The sequence below is a fragment of the Carassius gibelio genome, chromosome A15 (genome assembly GCF_023724105.1).
Source record: "Carassius gibelio isolate Cgi1373 ecotype wild population from Czech Republic chromosome A15, carGib1.2-hapl.c, whole genome shotgun sequence".
NCBI lineage: Eukaryota > Metazoa > Chordata > Actinopteri > Cypriniformes > Cyprinidae > Carassius > Carassius gibelio.
In genome coordinates this window covers 15384219-15408228 of record NC_068385.1, presented here as the reverse complement: position 1 = coordinate 15408228, position 24010 = coordinate 15384219, and the positions used below count along the sequence as shown (strand labels likewise).

The following is a 24010-nucleotide window of genomic DNA, read 5'->3' as shown; positions in this document are numbered from 1 at the left end:
GCCCTCTCCAACTTCTCAGCTCTGCTGTGTATAATCTCCAAAGAACTTTTGTTCTTGCATTGAATGAACTCAAAAACGAAACATCTTTCAAATAAAATGCACAAATAAAATAGGACCTATGGGAACCTTGGCCACGTTATTTTCAATGGTATGCTGCGAAGCATTCCCTCTCTCCGATCAAGCACAGGAAAACATTGCACTTCCCACATTTCCATCTTGACACACCCTTTGGACAGATGCAGCACCACCCCCGGTTGTCAGTATGAAGTGGCAAATGTCCATAGTTGTTGTAGCGTACATCTGATTGTGGTGCTGCATTGTTGACTTGTTTCAAACTGTGAGCCACAGCCAGGCGAAATCTTTTGAGAGGCATTGGTTTTTCCTTCAGTAGGCCACAGTCTCTCTTGTAGACCAGCCAGGCATTGGAGATGGACAGGTCAAGGACGTATCCAAACAGGGGGGAGGACCAGCGTCGTTACTTGGCAGGGGTCTTGTACAGGTGAACCAGCATGTCAGAAAGATCAATGCCACCCATATGCTGATTGTAAGCAGCAATGAGTGAAGTGCATGGGAAAGCAATCTTCGCTTTCTCATCTTTGCTCCACCGTTGGACACTTGTAAGGGGCATGATCCCACAGGCATTGCTCAGGAGGGTAACACATTTATTGTCATACCATTTGACTGTGAGTACTCCTTCAGCAGACTTATAGTCAAGAGCTCCACGTCCTCTCTCCATCAGCTCTTTGTCTTTTATCAGGTGAGCTCCACCGATGTGGTTTGATCGGGCTGTGCCGATGCACTTGATGCCCAGATTTGTGTGCAGGCTCAGGATCAGGTCGAAACTAGTGAAGTAATTGTTTTTATTCCATGGAAAATGCGTGCATTTTAATTTAAATTAGCATAACTTCACCAAACTGTTACCATGCGGTTGAGCTGTCATTCCATGCCAAGGTTTACCATGGAGTGCCAACTCAACCGTATGGTCAAGCATGTTTTAAAAAAATTATTTGACCATTATAAGAGGTTTCTGTTTTGCATCAATTTACATAATTCTGTTAAGTAACGTGTTAAAATGTTGAAAAAAACGAATTCACCTTTGAAAGTACAGCCAAAAATAGTCCAAATGTCAGAGGTGATTTTTCAATTTTAATTTTGCTAGCAGCATGATGACTGAAAAGTTCTAATGTCAAAAAATAGAGTGACCTCTAGTGGATGTTGGGAGCATAGCATACCTCAACCAAGTTGTAGAGATGACCAAATCAACACATTTTTCAATAAGATATAGGGACTCAAAAAGTGGTCTACCAAATGGTTGAGCAGAACATTAAAGGGTTAAATAATATAAATATAAATAAATAATATTTAAGTATTTATTTCCCTTTGTCTGTTTTGTATTCTGATATTATTTTGATATAGATTATATAATAACATAATTTATATTACATTAATACTATTATTTATTTTAATTATGGGTATTGTACTCTGATATAATTATTTTTCTTTCTTTTTTTTTGTGCAATGACATGCATAAAATCAGTTTGAAGTCGAGCGTGCGTGACTCATTTCCCGAGTTCCTCCGCGCGGGGGCGTCAGATCGCGTCATGCCGGTCATGGCGACGGTGCGTTCATGTCCATGAGGCGGGAAGCGCGAGCTCCTCACGCGGTTTGAAGGGATCCCAGACAGCGAAATCAGCGATGGCTGGCGTCTTCGACATCGATCTGGACCAGCCGGAGGAAAATGTCTCCGATGATGAGCTGGAGGAGGTAAAGGACGGGCGGTGTTTTGAAGTGAACGGCACGCGGGAGTGTTGAGTGTGCAGGCCCGAGGCCCGAGGAACAAGCGTCGGGCTGCTTTATGTTATGCTAACAGGCTAACCCGATTACCCTACAGTGTGTTTTGTGAACGGAATAACTGATATTCTGCCTGTCAGCACCTGTGTCAGATATATTTGAGTATTACTTGCTGAAATGTGTTTAATATGCAGTATTCAAATATACGAGCTGGAGTTAATAGGGTTCTATGTGAGCCTACCTCTTGACAGTACAGTACAGTACAATCAATTTAAAGGGCTGGGTGCATGGGTTTCCTTTCACATCGAAACATGCAGTGCAACATACCTTAAATATATACATGCAAACTGCTTAACATTATTTATTGTCATTTTAATATGCATGTTATATTTACGAGGATCAGTCAATTAGGAGGTGCAAGACCATAGATGGTGCATGTCACCTAATGGGAGCTCTGGGAATAGTATTGCGAAATCCGAGCCCTTACGCTTTCGTGTTCAGTCTAGAAGTGCTGCCAGCTGTTGCCTCGTAACGTTATCTGCTCGTGCACTGGTCTACTCTCCACCCGACATAACGCTGTTCACTATTGCAGTGAATTGAGCCTTCATTGATTATGCATTTCACTCCTCTCTTCTGCAGGCTCAGATCAGTGACCTCATGGATCAGTGCAGTGGCTTTGAGTTGTAAGTATGTGCAGTGGTTGCAATACGTTTTGTTTTAAAAAGGAATTGACTAAAAAATAATCAGTATTCTAAATTCAGATGAAAGGAATAATGCACATTATCACTTTATTTCTGGTTTATTCTTATAGTAACATGGACGACTGTGAGAAGATCGAGATATCAGAGGACAGTGTGAACCAAGGTGCTGAGAACATCCGCCCAGAGTGTTTTGAGCTTCTGCGTGTGTTGGGGAAAGGAGGTTATGGAAAGGTATTTTTATTTTTATTTTTATTATTAATGTAGCACTTTCTAATATTTTCAATTGATTGCCTTTTAAAGCACTTTTCACACTATACCACTAAAATAACACTGTGGAGCAGTGTACCTTTGAACCTGACTAGGCTTGAATTTAACCCCTTCTTTTTTTTTTTGTAGGTTTTCCAGGTTCGGAAAGTATCTGGTGCAGGGTCAGGAAAAATATTTGCAATGAAAGTCTTAAAAAAGGTTAAGCAAATTCCTTTGATTGGAATGCAGTGATTAAGATTTGTGGCAAAGTCTCAATGTCACTTTGTTCTGCTGCTTGTAGGCTATGATTGTACGCAACGCCAAGGACACAGCGCATACTAAAGCAGAGAGGAACATCTTAGAGGAAGTCAAGCATCCTTTCATCGTTGATCTAATCTATGCTTTTCAGACGGGCGGCAAGCTTTACCTAATCCTTGAATACCTAAGTGGTTCGTCAAGAACAACCTTTGTCACATTATTACTCATTCTTTTCACTGTCCTTCTGTAGCTGCGGAGTTGCTAAGGAATACATTCTGCCCTTGAAGGCATTTCTTCTCTGAATGTTTTTTTTTTTTTTCATTCATTTAAACATTTTATGCAAAATTTTATTTACTTAATAATGTTGAAACCCTTTTTTTTGGTCATTTGTGTGCTGAAATATTAGATTTGCAGTGTGTTCTTTTGAGATATGATGATGTGAAGCTTTACGTATAGAAAATCCATCTGTGTTTGTGCTTAAAATGTGATGTGATGTTTGTGGTAAAAGCCTTTTTTCTTTTGCAGGTGGGGAGCTTTTCATGCAGCTTGAGCGAGAGGGGATTTTCATGGAGGACACAGCCTGGTAAGAAAGCGCAATTTTGATGAGTTGCGACTTCTAAAGCGTAAACTTGCCATGTTAAATTTGAATCATGATTAACGCTTTAAACATGTAGTGTTTTATTGAAGTGTCAACTTTTTAAACAATTTTCAAGGACACATGAACACCGACACATGCATACAATAGGCCTTACATTCAACATGATGAGATGAACGAAGATAATCAGAATGATGCTCAGGGTTTTTACACGCAGCTTTTACTTGGCTGAAATCTCTATGGCTCTCGGGCATCTGCATCAGAAAGGCATCATCTACAGAGATCTCAAACCAGAGAACATCATGCTCAATAACCAAGGTTTGGTCGCTTCGTATTGTAGTTTATATAGGAGTAATTTGAATAGTAACTGAGATATGCATAATTATAATAGTCTCTGTTTTTTGTCTTTTCACAGGACATGTAAAACTGACTGATTTCGGGCTGTGTAAGGAATCGATTCATGATGGCACAGTGACACACACTTTCTGTGGCACTATTGAATACATGTGAGACATTTTAAAGAAACTTTAACATCCTTTTGACATCCATAGTAGCTAATTCCTGTTTTGAAAATGTCTCTTTTCATTGCCTTACATGCCTGTGACATGCATTTAGATGGATTCTACAGTAGTGTGAGAAGTCTCTTTGTTTCAGGGCTCCAGAGATCCTCATGAGAAGCGGACACAATCGGGCTGTTGACTGGTGGAGTCTGGGGGCTTTGATGTACGACATGTTAACTGGAGCAGTGAGTATAAATGTCTGGTGAATTGGCCTTGGTGCAAGTTTACTGACTCTTTAAAGGGGTCATCGGATGCCCTTTTCCCACAAGTTGATAGGGTCTTAATGAAAAGTCTGTAACATAGTTTTGTTGATTTCTCAATGGTAGGGTTTAAAAACAGCTCTTTTCAGAGCAAGCCATTTTGTAGCATTGTCCTTTAAATGTTAATGAGCTCTGCTGACCCCGCCTCTCTCTTCTGAGCAGCTAACTGAGGTCTATTTACTTTAGCGACATTCATTGTGAAACTAGCTATCTTAATAATATTTGGAAAAGCGATTTGCAAGGAGTCATTAAAAGAACTTATACTCACTTTTTCTGTTGGTGAAGCTGGATCACAAATAATTAGCGAGAACATAAACGCATTTAGATTGGGTGCGCATTCCCTTCAAAAACAAACGTAATCCACTGTGTCTTCAGTGGCTCAGATGTCGGGAGTAAATGAGGACTGCTATGTTCATTATTACATCCAACAACAAAATACTTCAGTCTCTTAGGAGTCATTCTTGTCTACATCTGCTCCGACAGTGTGAAAATGGTAGACTGATGACAGCTCACTCAGGGAGGGTCTAAGAGAAGATACCAGCCCAGTCTGTGCTGAAACACTACTGTGGGAGGGGAATTATTGAACTATTGTGGGAGGGGAATTTCTTTGTGACATCACACAGACAGGCATCTGAGATTGGCTTGATTTTCAATTCAATTCAAGTTTATTTGTATAGCGCTTTTTACAAAATAAATCGTTACAAAGCAACTTTACAGAAAATTATGTTTCTACAATATTTAGTAGTAGCTAGTAGTTTGTGCACATTTGACAGGATTTTTGAAAAAATAAAAATAATAATAATAATACAAGACGTAGTCAGCTAGACGATGAACTATCAATATTATTAAGTTATTATATGATTCAGTCACACATTTAGCAATAATTGTTAGTTCTGTTTGTTGATTCAAGGTTAGCATCATCTGGGGTCCTCTGAGGGTCAGCATCATCTCTTCTCAGGTGTTCTGGATCCAGACTGGAGCTTGTGTAAATCCTAGTTACATCCCGTGGCGAAACATAGAAACAAAATACAGACATCATTAGCATAGCTGCTGATCCAACAAAGTAAAATTAGTTTAACCCAAGCTAATGAATAAAAATGCAACTTTGAACAGATGCAACTACACTCACAATTAAAAAGAAACATTATTCGAATGCTTGGCGAAAGAGATGTGTTTTTAATCTAGATTTAAACAGAGAGAGTGTGTCTGAACCCCGAACATTATCAGGAAGGCTATTCCAGAGTTTGGGAGCCAAATGAGAGAAAGCTCTACCTCCTTTAGTGGACTTTGCTATCCTAGGAACGACCAAAAGTCCAGCGTTTTGTGACCTTAGGGTGCGTGATGGGTTGTAACGTGGTAGAAGGCTAGTTAGGTACGCAGGAGCTAAACCATTTAGGGCCTTATAGGTAAGTAATGATAATTTGTAACTGATACGGAACTTAATAGGTAGCCAGTGCAGAGACTGTAAAATTGGGGTAATATGATCATATTTTCTTGACCTGGTATGGACTCTAGCTGCTGCATTTTGGACTACCTGTAGCTTGTTTATTGAAGAAGCAGGACAAACACCTAGAAGTGCATTACAATAGTCCAGTCTAGAGGTCATGAATGCATGAACTAGCTTTTCTGCATCAGAAACAGATAACATGTTTCGTAGCTTGGCAATGTTTCTAAGATGGAAGAATGCAGTTTTTGTAACATTGGAAATATGATTTTCAAAAGACAAATTGCTGTCTAATATAACACCCAGATTTCTGACTGTAGAGGAAGTAACAGTACAACTGTCTATTTGCAGATTGTAATCTACAAGATTCTGTGTAGTGATTTGAGAGAGGGGAAATGAATTAACAAGATAAAAAATAACACTTGGTAGTTGTGTACATTTCCATTCAAACAGCTTGTAAAAGTGCATGTAGCATCCGATTACCCCTTTAAATAAGCTAGTTGTTTAGTGCAGCACACCATCTAGTAAGGGGTCCATTACATTGTTTCATTTGTTTATATATACAATATAATTTCATTATGATTTCTAAAGACTTGTCAGAAAAAATTAATTTTTCTAAATATATTTCTCCAGTTTATCTCTTTTAATGCTAACTAAGAAGAAAATTATTTTTCTGTATTGACAATGTATAAGCCGATAAATTTATTTTAATCAATAATTTGTGGTCACAAAATTTACACTTCATTTTTTTCTCACACAGTATAAATTGATTTCTATCCATAACACAATACATTTAGCTTTATATTTGTCAGTGAGGTCTCTCACAATGGGGTCACTGTATTTGGGCTTCTTGGCATCAAAAAGTTTGTGAACCCTTGGTCTAGTCCATTTTGAAGTTTTTGAACTTCCCTACTATAAATTAGAGATGTTCCGATACCCTTTTTCTCTTCCCGATACCGATTCCGATACCTGGGCTCAGGGTATCGGCCGATACCGAGTACTGATCCGATACCTGGGTGTATATCTGTATATACAGCTGTATATACTACTAGCCCTGTGTAAATTGCTAGAATTTTTTTATGGTGTGCTTCAGACAGATCCCTCAATAAAACATGAACAAATACATGGTGAACTACTGTATTTATTACAGTATTTTTATTATCTAACATGAATTTGACAGTATTATTTATTTTCTTATGCAAAAAAGAACTTCAAATGCAGCCAAAAATCTAACACCGCAAACTAAAAAAGGTATTTAAGTTTTACAATATAACTGTATAAAAAAACTGCAACAAATAAGTCTAGGAATATAAAAAAAGATCTATTAATCAGATAATCTCTAACAAGTAAAAAACAAGTGAAAAACAAGCAACCATCTAGGCATAATTATTATTATTATAGAGATGTATTATTATTACTGTAGGCTACAACAGTAGCTTTATATATTGTCAATTTACTCATTTAACCAAACATTTATTTTAATGGGCTGCCATGAAGATCTTTGAGTGTCTGTGTTTATGATATGACAGTATTCTCAAATGAAACGGTAAATTCTCATGAAGTGACGGTTTATGCGTTCGTGTCCTCATGACACACAGCAGAGACTACAAAACAGCGAGCTCTCGCGCATCTGTGCCAGTCACCCACAGAGATGTAGATTTTGCGGGAGTAATATTTAAATAGTATTTTGCAGTTTAATATTCACAGACACTAGTATATATTCGGCTACTGTCTGGAGCCCTGCGTTTTGACTTACACGGAAGCGACTGAACGCAGTTGCCGGTACTGAATATACTCGAGAGTCTGTAACTACCGGTACTACAGAGACATACTGCTAACCACTGATCTATAATATAGTAGCGGCTTCACTGTCTTTTGGCAGTTTAGAATGTGATGAGTGATCCAGTCATATATAGATAAGGGCTGCTAACGCGTTTTCATTTCTTCTTCGCTGCTCTAAACAGGGGTTGCTTGTGGCAACACAGCACAACTTCCTGTGTTTTCAATGCAGTTTGAGCAGCGAAGAAGAACCGTGCAGCGGTTAGGCAAAGCTTGCGGTCATAACTAGGTCTTTTTTAAGAAAATGGTATCGGATCGGTATATGGGTTCATGTACTCGCCGATGCCGATGCCAGAATTTGTTGTGGTATCGGAGATATTTCCGATACTAGTATCGGAATCGGAACAACTCTACTATAAATGGAGGTTTCCTTTCCTGAATGTTTTTCTTCTTCTTGCCTTTCTAGCCTCCCTTTACTGGAGAAAACCGGAAAAAGACCATTGACAAAATTCTTAAATGCAAACTGAACCTCCCACCCTACCTCACACAAGAAGCCAGGGACCTTCTCAAAAGGGTAGGTGAACATTATTTTATTTTTCCCCATTATAACACTTATTGTGTGTTGTGCATTTGATTTTTGAAGTTTTTTTATGAAGTCTTTTTGTGTTATATTGTAATAATAGTTTTACTGTGTTCAGCTACTGAAAAGAAGTGCCTCATCTCGACTCGGGGCTGGACCTGGAGATGCAACAGAAGTACAGGTCTGTTTATGAGCATTTGTTAAAGTCAATATTTGAAACCTGTAATGCAACTCGAAAAAGTTGAGTGTCATATTTGATACATCAGGCTTTTATGGCTCTTATAAGTATGACATAAACATACACTTTATCCAGAAGCCCATACTGAACTATGCAGTTTTGTGCAGTTGCTGTTTTTTCATTTTTGGCTAAAAGATCTTTATAACAGTTAAGCTGACTACTTGCATTAAAAAAACTCACTGTATATTTTCCAATAATGTGTCTTACTAAGATACTTAAATGCTCAGTTTTATGATCTTAGCACTTAAGTTTTTATTGTTGTGGCCAAAATATTTACTACATATTTGATACATTTTAACTTAAATACTAAAAAGTACAAAAAAATACAAAAAAATCAATTAAACCTAATCGGGTAACTGTTCATCTAGAAGCATTACTAAGAATACAAGTTATTCATATGTTTACTGTGTAAAATTCCATTACCTGACCGGGAACGATTTAGAGTTATTCTCAAAGACAGTTTACTTGTTAAAAGCATAAACGATATCAGTCAGATGACAGAAGGCATTAAGTAGTTTGTGTACAACAGGTTTTTCAGCAAGTTTTGATCGTGTTGATAATATCAAGGTCTTAGAAACCTTTGTATGTCAGATATGATCAAATGGTGAAGATTGACTATGAATATAGATTTTTCTGGTGGTTTTAATGTTTAACTTGAATTCAGGAAGAAGTGCTGGGCTTTAGTGTGTGATTTTAATTTACCTGAATTTGTTTTCTAGACTCATCCCTTCTTCCGACATGTTAATTGGGATGACCTTCTCGCTCGTAAAGTAGAACCACCATTCAAGCCTTTCTTGGTAACTATAGTCTCTTTTTGTGGTCTGTTCCACCATCTTACAGCTTAACTGAGTATATATGAATTACACGACCTGATGTTTTGTTCAACAGCAATCTGCTGACGATGTGAGCCAGTTTGATTCCAAGTTCACCAGCCAGACTCCCGTTGACAGTCCCGATGACTCCACGCTGAGCGAAAGTGCAAATCAGGCCTTTTTGGTAAATAAGCCACTGTCCTGCTTATCCATTTTGAAAAATGTTGGTGCTGTCCTTATATTTTCTTTTAATTCTTGCAGGGTTTTACCTATGTAGCTCCATCGGTGTTGGAAAATATAAAGAAGTTCTCATTTGAGCCAAAAATTCGTTCACCTCGCCGGTTTTTGGGAAGCCCTCGAACACCTCTCAGGTAATCCCAGCTTTTGACTTATAAATGTCAAAGATTTTGATGCAAATCAAATTGAAAACCAATTTCCTCGCTTTTGTCTCCTGTCTTTCAGCCCGGTTAAGTTCTCAGGAGATTGTTGGCCACGAGGACCCACTTTACCCGGATCCTCCACCCTTCAGTCCCCCACAGAGCTCGCTATGGAAGTGTCCACCGTGGATCAGATGGAGGTCCAGGCTAGTTCCGAAGCCACCGCCCCTCTTCCCATCAGGCAACCCGCTGGCTCCAGCGTGGGCCAGTTTAAGCAGCAGACCTACCCTGTGATCTCCAAAAGGCCAGATCATCTACGAATGAACCTATGACCATTAGTCCAACTTAGTTTTCCTTTTGCCTTCTCTATTTCTTTTATATGGACACTTGGGGAGAAGAAAGGTCCCCCACCATCACTACCATCTTCTATATACTGTCCTTCACATCTGATGAGCATGTGTCTTTCACTGAGTTTGAGAAACTGCTACAGTTCCTCACATCCAAAAACCTCAGAGCGCATTCTTAGATGATTCCTGTCATTACATATCAAATGGATTATCAGGATTGGGCCTTTTTTGGATTGTCAACTTTTTTTTTACATGATTTTACCATAAAAGGAACATGAAACAAACTAACAAAAAAATAAATAAAGGAGACACTATTTGCAAATGTGCAAATGAGTAGATGCTGCCTGCAAGATGATCAAGTGATGTTGAGGAATTGCTTCCAGTGGGATGCTTTGAGTTTTTACAGTATTTCCGAGGAAAGCTGAATCGCTTTCCAGCTGTTAAATAATTGTAAAAAACATTGTGGATTGAAGAATGAGATGGGTTTGTGGGAGTTTGGTCCAGCGGAGGTTCGCAACCTGACTTAAGTCTTATACATTTTTAAATGAGTGTATCCCACAGTGCTGTATAGATGCTGGATAAGTACATGAGCCTCAATAAAAAACAAAAACACTGACCTTTGAAATTTTATTATGAGCTGGGGTGTCAAATTAGTTCCTTTTGTTTGTAATTTTACAAAGGGATGTGCATTACAAGATCATGATCATACAATACGCTACAATTCAAACGTTTGGGATTTGAGTTTTTTTTTTTTTTTTAGACCTCTGTTTTGCTCAAGGCTGCATTCATTTGATCAAAAATACAGTAACATTGTGGAATATTATTACTAATTAAAATAACTGCTTTCTATTTGAACATATTTGAACATTTATTTCTGTGATGTCACATGATCCTTCAGCTATCATTCTAATATGCTGATATTCATGTCAATACATTGAGAACATTAGTACTTAATTTTTTGGTGGACACTAATAGATATCTTTTTTTTTCAGTGTTTGAATAGAACAACGTTTATTTGAAACAAATCTTAAAACATATATGTCTTTACTGTCATATTTGATCAATTTAATGCATCCTTGCTGAATAAAAGTGCTTATTTTTAAAAAATCTTAAATTAAATTTTTTGAGTAGTGTACATAAAATGTAGAAACGTGCAATAATCACTTATCTTTACAGTAAGGTTACATTTGTAATCGTTAGTTTAATGCATAAGGTATCGTAAACTTAAAGGTCCCATGGCATGAACATTATGAGTTTTTTTTCTTCATTGATATGAGTCCACCAGCCTGTCTATGGTCCCCCGGTGGCTATAAATGGCGATAGGTGAAAAGCCATAGACAGTCTAAAGCGAGCCCAGAGTATCCTGCTTCGTCTTTGATAAAATTAAATGTCAGATGAGCCAATCTGGAACCTCCCCTTTGTGTCATCATACGGGGAAAGTTACTTCCCATTTCTCTGTTTTTCTCACCCAGAGAATTTGTCGCGTCGTCAAATGAGCTTCTACTGTTTGAGGCGAGCACAATTTTTATTTCTTTTCCCTCGAGAGACATCATGGCTTGTAAACGAGCGAAGCATGGCAATTGCTCTGTGTTAGAATGTACAAATGAACACCGAAGTATTTTTTTAGTTCCTTCATCCGAGCCTGTAAAGAAACAATGGGTTCATTTTATTTTCTCTGGTAATGCGCCGACACATCTTCCCAAAGTTATGTATGTCTGCGGCAAACATTTCACCAGCGACTGTTTCCTCAACTTGGGTCAGTACAGAGCTGGCCTTGCTGAGCGTCTGAAAATAAAGCCTGGATCAGTACCAACTCTCCTCGGCTCAGCTGCAAACCTCGGACAAGTAAGTCAACTAACGCCATACAATGTTGTTGCGCTACTGTATATGTTACCTGGCTTGTTATCTGGCTGTAACATTAGCTTCGCGGCTAACAGCCCACTTACTGTCGCTAATGTAAAGGTAGGTGGCATCAAATGTGTGTGAATACACACCCTAAGGCGAGTGTTGTACATTTCTTTGTTTGGATAACCTTTTTTCTGTTGGTGTTATTGCGCACGCGGCGGTAAAGTTTTGTATGCACACATTCGGTTCAATAACTTATTAATTTAATGTGCAATAAAGTTATTTTTTACTAATTCAATTCAGCGACATGATTCTCAACCTACTACATTCGATAAAAATGGCCAAGTATTGTTTAAATGGCATACTTACCACTGAATGTCCAACGTAGTGTGGCAAAAAAGATAGGGACCGTCTAAAAAGTTTCTCTTTTTTCCATTGTGTGCAAACAGCCAACTATAGATGTGACCGCAAATATCACTTACATTATCACAAATCCGTCGAAACACGGCAGTAAAGCAGCGCCGCCTTTACTGCGTGCCTTGCTACTAAGGAAGTAGCAGAAGTAGCGTCTTGGTCCCGTAGGCGGTTGTAGCCATAGACAGTAAAAGAAATGGACACAGCGACCCCATTGGAACTCAATTGAGACAAATGAAGCCCAGTTTTAGCGTTTTTTAGCACTTCCGTTTCTGACGCGCAGACTCAAACGAAGCTTGACGACGTCAGCAACCTGTCTGACAGATGTAAATCTTCTAGTAGCTGTGCGTGCAAACTGCCATCGTTAATCTTGCAGAGACGGCGAGCTTGAGCGGGGAGTTCTTTGTCGTGAGTGAGCAGGAGTAAGTATTCTGATTAATTATTTTGTATAGTATTTTAAAATGTAACGCCAGTACGCCATATTAAGTTAATTGCCTGCGAGCTTCTCCACCTGTCTGTACGGTAATGCGACAGAGAGCCGAGTGGTTATGACGCAATCGTTAGCCTATTTTTTACAAAAACTGTTTATACGGGGCCATAATGTAACATAGACGGTAATGGAGCCCTTTATACATTGTCGTGTATCCTTAGAAATAAATAATGGACAAACAGAGTCTTTAAACGCCTCAGATGTAAAGTTATTCGCTGTCAAAGTGACGCCAAAATGAATGGGAGTCAATGGGAATGCTAACGCAAGTGAAGTTCTGCTAAAAGATGGCAGCCCCCATCCGACTTCAACTTCCGGTCGAGTTCCTTGCCCCTTGGTTGTAGCAGATGTTAGTTGTACGAAAAGTTATTTTTATTTAGTTTTTTGTTGTTGTACGTATGCTGTCCAGTGATGCCGGGAAGAGCGTGTTGTGTGGTTGGCTGTTTTAACAACAGCACAAAACTACAGACCTGGAATAAAACCGTTTGTGAAATTCACAAACCGTTGTTGCACATTGACTGCCCATGTTTACGGCCATACGGATTACACAGAGTCCCTGGTCGAGCGGAGGACCAGGATGTGCGTCAAAAGTGGATGAAACACATAAACCGAGATGGCTTCAAGCCAAACAAGAATACTGTGGTAAGTTTGGCTCTGACTATTCATTCCGTTAATGTCACAGATTGCACGCAGTTGGTGTAACATACAGTGAAACAGCGCTAGCTAAGTTTTGTAGCAGTATCTTGTTGCTGTGTAACTGGAACTTTCTCAAGCTCTTACGTTACTGCTTGATAAAAAGAAGTTCATCTCTGTGCATCAGCTTAAATGTTAGTCCTCATTGTTTGCTTTGGATAAAAAGATAAACTACTATGTCAGCTATATATAGAAAGATGTTCGTCCTTGCAGAAACCTAATATGTGCCATATAGTACATCTGATACAACAGGAGACTTATCACAAAATACTAGACAAAACAAATAAGATGGACGGGACGGGATAAACAACAGTTTTGTTCCACACCCCACAAAAAGAATAACAATCATATACACCCCCTTTCACGCATCATAAATAGGATGGTAAAGTGCAATTGTGCATGTTTGACGTTTGTTAAGAGAAAGGGCAGAGTGCTAGAGTGCTGTCTTGTTCACACTTGTTTGAGAAGTACTTTTACCACCAATGCATCACTCATTATGTATTCATCTTCATTACCACTCTAAGGTGTGTGGGATACATTTTCCTGACGGACAACCTACAAGAGAAAATCCCTATCCTGTGTTGTTCATGGGTTATGAATGTCATGTAAGTAGATAAAATATTTTTAAGGATGGCCTAATAATTATTTGAAGCTTGTGAACATATTGGCAACACCGCTAGTAATGACAGCATTTGGTTTTATTGTTGTCATCAACACACTTCTTAATCACATTACATTACATTTTTACATTATTACATTGTTGTCAATAAATTACCTTTATCAGTAAGTTTTGGCCACTGCCTGACATCATCTACCCAATGTTCCCTTTCACCAGACATTTTCTTTGATAAGCAGGATCTGCTTTCATTGACGTCATAAGAGGGCACCGGCAAATGTCACACCGTTACACTTCGCAGGCACGCAGTAATGGCGACAGGCAAGATGGCGGCGCTCATAGAGTTCGCGGTGGATTTGTGTATAGATTTTCCTATAGCAGCAATAAAACGTGCATTATAAATATTGTTTGAAGATGTTAAGGAAATAAAAAAATGAACCTGTAGCCTACATGAACTGTAATTCCAGATAAGTGCAAAATCGCATGTAATCTCCTGCACTTAATTTTACAACTCTTTCTATTTATTTATTTGCCTCAAAATGAACAATAATTGTGTTGGTATGTTGGTTTTTACAAAACATATGATTTATTTCAATAGGTTTTGAAAGCATGGGCCGACTGCACCAAAGCAAGTTGGAACATCTTGTCTGGACCCCTACAGAACATACTACAGCCCATGTCTTGCTGTTTTAGTCACCTCTGTTTTTCTGGTTTTATGTGTGATAATGAATTAACAGTGTAACCGTGTTCTCCAGGTGTTGAATGTAAAAAAGGGCTAAACTTTTGTTTCCCTGTTCTATGACTTAGTTCATTAGTTAATTTCAATATTAAACTTTCACAATATTACAATTCAAGTGCATCAAATGATGTTTACAGTCCTACAGAAATATCGCTGTCCATGGTACTGAATCCATCAGATTACTGACAAGTACTCAAAGCTTGCAAACAGAATGTTTATTTTGGGTGAATGGTAAAAGATTAGTGGCAAAACGATTTTCAAGATGGTTACTTTGCACCTTATGGTTTTCTTCAATGACACACCATCCAGTTTAATAACTTTCCAAAGGAGGGTCACACCGCTACAAAGCAAGTTGCTAAATATTTATTTGACCCTGAAGAACACACTACATGTCTTTAATGTACAATTATTTGCAAATTATATTACCATTAATGTATTGTTGTTTTTTGAGTTGCAGTTCAATAACCTTTGAAGAAAGACACTGATTTAACCATTAAACATGGTAAAATAGTCATTTTACTTTAAATAACACACTAAAAGTTTTCTGTGTATTATTTGCTTTATATGGTCAATTCTCCCAATCTGTTGCATTGGTTTGTTTCTTGATTGTCACATTACATGGTTCAATATTTCTAGATTAAACAGACTAAAAATAAATAATCAGCTGAGTATCCACGTTATAATGGCCTGCTTAAAACAGTGCAAGTAAAAAAAAAAAAAATATATATATATATATATATATGTGTGTGTGTGTGTGTGTGTGTGTGTGTGTGAATAAATGTGAATGAATGTGTATTGTTATCCCAAATAATTTTGGGTTGAAAAGGTTCTGAAGGTCTTTAGAAACAATTTCTTCAGAAAATTCAGGCCTATTTAAAGGGTCATGAAACCCTAAACCAAAATTTCTGAGATTTTAACAGAGGTATGTATGTTGAACACCACTGAAGACTATGTTAGCATGTGTTAGATTTAATAGTAGGGGGGAAATGGTTAAATTTGAGTTTTTATACGCTATTTTCGTCTTCCAGGTTTAAAGTCTTCATCCTGTCCACGTCACAGGCTGTGACGTGGCAGAGCGCGATAGTACTTTGATGACTCATCGGTGTCTATTAATTATTAATGAGACTGAGTTTTTTATCCAATGAGAAGACACTTTCTTAATTATTCATGACACCACGTGGCTCTTTCCAATGACCGACATGTCAAGCAAGCTGTAATATCGCGCAGTAGATGAGTGAGGCAATCATGGGACGTAAGTGTTTGTTTCCGTGGTGCAACAGTTCAAATGGGTTTCATATGTTTCCCCGCGATGCTGCCAGGGCTAGACTCTGGCTGCGGGCGGTTGGTTGGCCATCAACCACAGACACATCTAAATTATATGTGTGCAGCAAACATTTCTCGAGAGAGAGCTTCGAGAATTGGAGAATGGTGGACTTTGGCCTTGTTGACTACCAATGCAAGTTGCGTCTTGCGATTGATGCGGTGCCAAGTCCCGAGGACTTTTCTATCCTTTCAGAGGTGTGTGTGTGTCTAAAATTTAAACCTGATAGTTTTACTTGCCATTTGTTAAATAAGCACTCGTTATTAAAATATTTGATATTTCGATAATACCTCAATTGAATGCTTAATTCGTGTAATTAAATATGTAATATATTTAAATATGTTTGGGAAATATGTCCAAAACCTACATATGTTAAAACGCGTATTTTGACTGATTACATACTGAATTGCAATACAGTGGATCGAGTTGTGTTTACCTGTGCCACTTCTCTACAGCACAAGTTTTCTCTTGGAGACAGCCTGGTACAGTGACCACAAGTACACCTATTGCAAAATTATACCTGCAGAAGAGTTTTTAGTATTCTCTGATTAGTTAGCTAGCAGCTAGCTACCATTCTGACACTTCTCCCATCCGCGCAGCCTCCGGGTCGTCAATGTTTGCTATTGGTTCAAATAGATAGTAGTACCAATGCAAAATGTCACTAGAAGTTTCTGAGACTGGAATATTAGGACCTTAGGGTTAGGAGTCAAACTCTCTAACCACTAAGCCATGACTTCTCCTAAACTGAATTATTTATCATTTAGGAAACCAATGCAACAGGTTAAGAGTAGTTATTGACCATATAAAGCAAATGATTGCAAAATAAAGAGTTTATAGTTTGTGTATTAGGGCCAAATTAAGATTTCCCACCATGTTCTAGAACAGTCCATCAAGCCTTTTGAAAGCGAACAAACTGGATGATAGAAGAATCAAATGCAAGGCACTTGCAGTGTCAAATGTACATGTAGAGCAAATAATAGTACATTCAAAAGCTGTAGTGTTATTTAATGTAAAATTTATATTTTATAATATGTATAAGGTAAGTCAGTATCTTTCTTCAAAGGTTATTGAACTGTGTTGCACTGAAGAACCCCATATAATACAGTAATGGTAGAAATTGAACATATAGAGCAAATAATTTTACATTAAAGACTTGTAGGGTGTTCTTTTGGGTCAAATAAATATTTAGCAACTTGTTTTGGAGCGGTGTGACCCTCTTTTCAAAAGCTATTGAACTGGATGTCGTGCCATTAAATAAACCAATACAACACATTATGAAGTAGTAGACACTGACCATATAAAGAAAATTGCTGCACAATAAAGAGTTGTAGTATGTTTATTAGGGTCAAGTTAAGATTTCCCAATGTGTTCAGGAGCAGTCCATCAAGCCTTTTAAAAGCTATTGAACTTAAACATGTGTCATAGACGAAACCACAGCAATTAACACAGTAAAAGCTAAATCTTTTACACTTGAGGCACAGATTGTTAATGAAATATACAAATAATAAATGTATACTTGATATATCAGTTAGTTATATATCCATAACTTTATCGCAGTCATTTAATGATTGGAAAGCTTGATGTAATTGTAATAAGACAGAACTTTAAAAATATGTATACAAAAAAAAATGAAGTAATATCCTTCAATCATTTCATAGATATCATTTTAAGTATTAATGTTATTCAGTAAACATGCTTATCTTCTATGCTATTACAACTTGCACCTGGAATATATGTAAAGTAATAAATCGAGTACTAATTTGACCTCACTGTCTCTACACAGGCCAGCACATCAAGTGCTTGTATTCAGCTGCCTCTCTCAAGGGATGTTTCCTGCCAGACAGACCCCCTGGAAACACATACTGTAGGCACACAGCTCTCCTTAAAGACTCTGCTGCCCCACTTTAGAAGTGAAGGTATGTACCTGCCATCTTCACGACATTTACTTTTGATCTAGTTAGTAAACATTTTCTGGCATTTCTCTTTGCTTTCATTAATAAACACAGGTGTCCAGGCAAATGTCTCCTGCAAAGATTTCGGTGTTGGGATGTCCAATGCAGACCCTTTGGGCCTGTCATCGACACCTGTGAAGAGACCTCGTCTAGACCTCGATGAACAGCTGGAGGACGATGCATTGGAGCACAGCTCTTTAGAGGAAGCTTTAAAGGGACAGGATTCCACTTCGTTAGACTCTACACTTAAGTTGTAAGTTACTGAGTGTGAAGATATATGCGTGGCTCGCATTCTAACATAAAGAATTAGTCTGTTGCTGTTTATAGCATTACTTTTAGGATTGTTTATGTGCATAAATATTAACCAGATGCAAACAGGGTGCAGGTTTAAATTACAGTCCAGATGAAAGCTCAATCTGTTTAACTCAAAATGAGTTTTACTTTCTTTCTGGTTTGATATAGAGCAGATTCATCCACTCCCACCCACAACAGCAAAAAGTACATAGTGTACGAGAGCTGCATCATGGAGTTGTTTAATGTATGTCCAGTCTGCACCCGGGCATGTGATGTGAGGACCCAAAGGCTGGGGACATTCCTGTCTGTGAAGCAGTGGTGTCCCCGCTGCACATTTACAAGACACTGGAATAGCCAGCCTGTCATTGGGAGCGTGCCGTCTGGAAATCTGCACCTTTCTGCCGCCGTGTATCTGAGTGGTGCATCTTTCATACAAATCGAAAAGGTAAATCATGTGCAACTGTAGTTACTTTGACTGTGAATTACTTAAATTTGGATCAAATTACATGTATTATTTATCCTCCCACACCAACAGGTCTTCAAGGCAATGAAGCTACAGTTGTTTAGGTATGAAACGTTTCAACGCCACGCCAGAGCTTTCATTGAGCCAGCAGTAATTCACCACTGGAAAGCCACACAGGATGTGAATCTGCAGTCGCTGAGTCAGGAGGAAAAAGTGATAGTTGGTGGTGACATGAGAGCTGACTCTCCAGGTATTGATACTTTACTGAAATAGTGTGGTTTATACAGGGGTTACGTATCGTTTGAAGTTATAAGGAGTGACCTAAATAAAATGCTAGACATAATACCAAAGTATTGAATGTTGATCATTAATGTAACTATTTGATCTAAAACAGCCCACTCTGCAAAGTATGGCAGTTATGCAACGATGGATCTCCGTACTAACACCGTTGTGGACATTCAGTTGGTTCAGGTGAATTTTCAAAATTGATTTCGTAAAGTGGTTATTGGTTATAATTTTAAAAGCAAAGTTCTGTTAATTTATTGTTTTTCTGTGTTAACAGAGCAACGAGGTTGGTGGTAGCTGCCACATGGAAAAAGAGGGCCTGAAAAGGAGTCTAGCTTTACTGGAGTCGCGTGGCGTCAATCTTGATTGCATCGTCACTGATCGCCATCCACAAGTACAGAAGTTCCTCAGAGAGAGAAACATAACCCATTACTACGATGTCTGGCACATGGCAAAAGGTACATTGTCAGTGCCAATAGTCCATTACACCATACAAAATCTATCAGTTTTGCTCCAGCCTTTCCTTTCTTTGAGTTGTTAGTGATACACTTGAGAAGGACCTGATGTCAGATTTTTTTGAAGCTTGTGTAAATATCCTATTTGGTAAAAATACATGTCCTTAATTAGAAATTGTGACACTGTGAGTAAATGGTAACAAATGCTTATAAAAGGATTATGAAATGCTACAATAGAGTAATCACTCAGTTTATGAGTATCTTAACTAAGTGGAATGTATTTTGCTTTAATTGTAAGGAATTTCCAAGAAACTGGAAGCAATCAGTAAGCAGAAAGACTGTGAGAAACTCAAGAAGTGGATGAAAAGCATCATCAGTCACATATACTGGACTGCAGCTAGCTCAACCTCCGAACCAGAGAGGATTGCTAAGTGGACCACGATCCTGAACCATGTTCGAGATGTTCATACACATGAGGATCCTCTTTACCCCAAGTGTGAGCATGTGATCCGCAAGACAACTGACAAGAGTAAATGGCTCCAAGCAGGTATTTAATCAATATACAGGCTAAACGTCAAAACAATACAGTTATTTAGTCACTTTCAGAAATTGACCAGAGATCATCGTTGTAATATTCTGTACTGTATTGTTTTCTAATATGATATTTTCTAATTGTCTGCAGATACTCTAGCTTTTTACAAGTTGGAGAAGTTGCTGACAAAAAAAAGAACGCTGAAGGATGTTGCAAAACTGAGCCCCCACCACCAAACTTCATCTTTAGAGGCTTTCCGTGCCGTCATCCTTCGTTTTGCCCCAAAGAATGCTGTCTTTCCTTTTATTGGGAGGTTGTGTAGGTAAAAGAAAGTTTGTTTACTCGATACTTTTGGGAATTGTAGCCTAAAATATGTCAATATTAACACGTTTTGTCTTGTACTTACAGACTATACCTGGCTGCTATGCATTATAATGAAAATGCGGACCGACCACAGGCCGAAACGGAGGAAGGTGTACCTGTCTTCAAAATCTCATTTCCGAAGTCTAGGAAGGAAGAGTGTGGAGTTGAACCTCAAAAGACTCAGCCGACCTTTGGTAAGGGTTCAGATCGATTCAAACAACACATCTTTTCTGGAATTAAATGTATTTATCTTGATGAAGAATCAATTAAATACAATAACAAAACCCAACCAATTAAAAAGAAAAAAAAAGTTTGTGCTTGTGTTTTATGATACAGGTTATGTTGCTGACACGATGGACCTCATTTTTGAGAAAGTCTTTGTTAACCCTGTGCCATACACCGATGCGCTGTTGGCCATCCCTGTCCCAGAGGACCTGAGTCCCTGAGTTTGAGAAGCTCGATGAGGAGGAGGTCATTGCCAGCTTTGTTTTCTGTGGAGAACAGTTTAAACCATACGTAGTGGCCTTTCCTCATCAGGAAATTCACACAAGCTGGAATAATGACCCGGATTCTGCGTCCCAGGAGTCCTCAGCACCAGCTCACAAACGAACGATAGGAGAGATATCTGTAGCCACTGAACAATTGATATTTAGTCTGGCAGAGATCTAACATTGTTTGTGTTATTATACAAATATTACTTTGCTCCTATGGATCATATTCAATGCTTGTTTTGTAACATTTTTCAAGTTTTTATTTTCTCTTGTTGTAAATAAATATTGACACTGTCTACACTACTGAATGAAAATTAGACACAAGGTTGGTTGTTGGAATAAACAGTCAAGACTCAAAACAAGACTTAATTTCTTATTTTAGTAACTTCAGTTCAGCACAACTAACTGGTGTACACCGCAAATGCACAGAGCAGACATTGAGGTAGACTGGATCTAATACAGGATGGTCAACCAAACATATGAGCTGTTCTTCGACCTCCCGTAGTCTTCCAGTAAACTAACTAGATACAAAAAAATTGTAAGTGTCAATTTTAGGCACAATTAGTTGTCAAATGAAGAGACAGAGTAGTTTCCAATTTAGTGGTGAGAATGCTACCTGAGGGATCTCCAAGCAGCAAATACAGGGCTTATATAGTGACTAATAATAAAAAAGACAAACAATGTGATTTTGTTAACGTTACTATGGTAAAATGACATAATCACATGGACACAAGTTAAGTTTATTTTTGTTATAGGTTTTAACAGCTATGACCTGCATTTTATATTTATTTACAAAAATGCTGGCATCTGTTTTTAAATGTAAAAGCTTTTTATATGACAAATATTTAATTTTTATTTCTGAATTACATTAAATAATAAAATGGAATATTATAGACCCCATTTATTGATATTTAATTAGTACAAGCTTGTTAACTATTTTTGTACATACAGGGGCTGTAAGCAGGAAATAAATAACTGAATGAAAAGGCTTTCCACATGTGATGTCTTAAACGTTTGTTTATTTGAGAACTATATCTAACCAACCTCATCTAACTGTAATAAAGACAGTATGCAAACTGATTCTTGCAGCAGCTGTCCGGGTGGCTGGTGTCAGACGATCTAGGAGGTGAAGATGCTGGATGTGGAGGTCCTGGGCTGGTGTGGTTACAGGTGGTCTGCGGTTGTGAGGCCGGTTGGATGTACTGCCAAATTCTTTAAAATGCCTTTGGAGACGGCTTATGATAGAGAAATTAACATTCAATTCACGGGCAACAGCTCTGGTGGACATTCCTGCAGTCAGCATGCAATTGCACGCTCCCTCAAAACTTGCAACATCTGTGGCATTGTCCTGTGTGATAAAACTGCACATTTCAGAGTGGCCTTTTTTTGTGGCCAGCATAAGGCACACCTGTGCAATAATAATGCCGCCTAATCACCATCTTGATATGCCACACCTGTGAGGTGGATGGATTATCTCGGCAAAGGAGAAGTGCTCACTAACGCAGATTTAGACCAATTTGTGAAGAGAGAAATAGGCCTTTTGTGTACATAGAAAAAGTCTTTTTTTAGTCCAGCTCATGAAAAATGGGGGCAAAAACAAAAGTGTTGCGTTTATAATTTTGTTCAGTGTAGTTTATGGTTCAATATAATGCCTGGAAAAACCTATTTTGTGTCCAATCAGCATAGAGGAGACCCTTCTGAACAGTCTTCATTTGTATCTGTGTGTTGAGGAATGGCCACATAAACATCACTTCTGTGCTCTTGCTAGCATGAGCAGGTTTTCTGAGCCACTGTAGGTCACTGTCCAGCTGGACGGAGTCCAAATGGCATTGACTGGCCAGATCGGTAAGTTTTTAAAGAAAAATGGTCCTGTTTCCCTTGAATTCACCCTATTTATCTGCCCATGCCAAGTCTAGTGATATTTCTGCTTTTTCAGCAACAGCTGTGGTGCTGATTTGAATGCTTTCTTCAAGAATCATGTGATTGCTGATGGGGATTTCTTCGTTGTCTGTTTGAGGAAGTATAATCTGGGGAGAACATTAATGGTATTTGCCTATGACAAACAATATGGTTGTCTCATCTGTGTTTTCCAGGGGATTCCCTAAAATTTACAGCATAACGGAAATAACTGTCTGTGTCTGGAAACAGATGTTGAACATCAGTTGTGGCAGGACTAACAGTTTTAACAGCACTGGGTGATTCATGCCGACTGCTTTGACTTTCAGACTTGTGATGTGGTACTGCAGCACGAGGTCTAACAGCTCGATCCTGCCATTCAAAAGTTTGGGATCAGTAAGGTTTTTATGACTTTTTAAAGAAGTCGCTTATGCTTATCAAGGCTGCATTTTGAAGAGGAATTTTCAGCATCATTACTTCAGTCTTCAGTGTAGAAATCATTTGAACATGCTGATTTGTTATTAATGTTTGAAACTTTTTTTTTTTTTTTTTTTTGCTGCTTAATATTGCTGAAATCTGTGATACCTTTTTTGATATTCTTTGATTAATAAAAAAGTTAAAAAGAACAGCATTTATTCAAAACAGAATTATTTTCTAACGGGAGTAATACTGAAAATTCAGCTTAGCATCACATAAATAAATAATATTTTAAAGTATATTCTAATAGAAAATAGTTCTTTTAAATTGCAATAATATTTCACAATTTAGCTGTTTTGATCAACTAAATGCAGCCTTGGACAGCATAAGAAATGTTAAAAAACATGACAGTTTTTTACTGATACGGTTTTTATTTTACAATTTCATATTTTTTTTTTACTTAATACAGTAAGATATTTTGAAATATTATTACAATTTAAAACAGGTTTTATATAATCTATGTATTACAAAAAAGTATTCCTGTGATGCAAAGCTGAATTTTCTGCGTCATTACTCCGGTCTTTAGTGACACATGCTGATTTTCTGCTCAGTTATTAATTATGCTTCTTATTATTATCATTGTTGAAAGCATTTTTTGCTGCTTAGTATATTTGTTGAAACTATGCTACATTTGTCTTTTCATCTCTGTCTATATATATACACAAATGTAAGTTATGTTTTTGCTATGCTCATCAAGGT

At 38.0% G+C, this 24010-nt stretch overlaps 2 protein-coding genes across 7 annotated transcripts; both read left to right on the top strand.

The window, feature by feature from the left end:
* Positions 1-1561: 1561 nt before the first annotated feature.
* LOC128029314 (ribosomal protein S6 kinase beta-1) lies at positions 1562-10604 on the top strand. Of its 2 annotated transcripts, XM_052617026.1 has the most exons (15): positions 1562-1764; positions 2431-2474; positions 2603-2723; positions 2889-2957; positions 3040-3187; positions 3522-3579; positions 3809-3909; positions 4007-4097; positions 4246-4336; positions 8101-8208; positions 8333-8395; positions 9172-9249; positions 9341-9448; positions 9526-9635; positions 9727-10604. In XM_052617026.1, the coding sequence occupies exons 1-15, from the start codon at positions 1696-1698 to the stop codon at positions 9971-9973; spliced, it is 1506 nt and encodes a 501-aa protein (XP_052472986.1). In that variant the 5' UTR covers positions 1562-1695; the 3' UTR covers positions 9974-10604. The 2 variants fall into 2 exon arrangements, with proteins under 2 accessions (XP_052472986.1, XP_052472987.1); XM_052617027.1 differs by lacking the exons at positions 4007-4097; positions 4246-4336; positions 8101-8208; ... (3 more) ...; positions 9526-9635; positions 9727-10604 and having other exon boundaries at positions 1565-1764; positions 3710-3847.
* A 935-nt stretch (positions 10605-11539) lies between these two features.
* Positions 11540-21294, top strand: LOC128029312 (uncharacterized). Of its 5 annotated transcripts, none has more exons than XM_052617021.1 (13): positions 11687-11833; positions 13144-13376; positions 13952-14032; positions 17887-18019; positions 18110-18308; positions 18518-18794; positions 18885-19062; positions 19207-19283; positions 19375-19555; positions 19851-20099; positions 20235-20406; positions 20493-20641; positions 20784-21294. In XM_052617021.1, coding segments are annotated over exons 1-13 (2040 nt in total). In that variant the 5' UTR covers positions 11687-11832; the 3' UTR covers positions 20894-21294. The 5 variants fall into 5 exon arrangements, with proteins under 5 accessions (XP_052472982.1, XP_052472981.1, XP_052472985.1 ...); XM_052617025.1 differs by lacking the exon at positions 11687-11833 and adding an exon at positions 14642-14971 and having other exon boundaries at positions 13318-13376; XM_052617024.1 differs by lacking the exons at positions 11687-11833; positions 13144-13376 and adding an exon at positions 14263-14971 and having other exon boundaries at positions 13947-14032.
* Positions 21295-24010: the final 2716 nt, after the last annotated feature.

What these genes read in the sequence shown, in the direction of transcription:
- LOC128029314 (XM_052617026.1), top strand. Translation starts at nt 1,696, where the DNA reads ATGGCTGGCGTCTTCGACATCGATCTGGACCAGCCGGAGGAAAATGTC. An exon ending in AATCCTTGAATACCTAAGTG is followed by an intron (nt 3,188 to 3,521) that starts GTTCGTCAAGAA and finishes TTTCTTTTGCAG; the next exon opens with GTGGGGAGCTTTTCATGCAG. An exon ending in TTCATGGAGGACACAGCCTG is followed by an intron (nt 3,580 to 3,808) that starts GTAAGAAAGCGC and finishes TTTTACACGCAG; the next exon opens with CTTTTACTTGGCTGAAATCT.
- LOC128029312 (XM_052617021.1), top strand. An exon ending in GCCCCACTTTAGAAGTGAAG is followed by an intron (nt 18,020 to 18,109) that starts GTATGTACCTGC and finishes TAATAAACACAG; the next exon opens with GTGTCCAGGCAAATGTCTCC. An exon ending in CATGAGAGCTGACTCTCCAG is followed by an intron (nt 19,063 to 19,206) that starts GTATTGATACTT and finishes GATCTAAAACAG; the next exon opens with CCCACTCTGCAAAGTATGGC.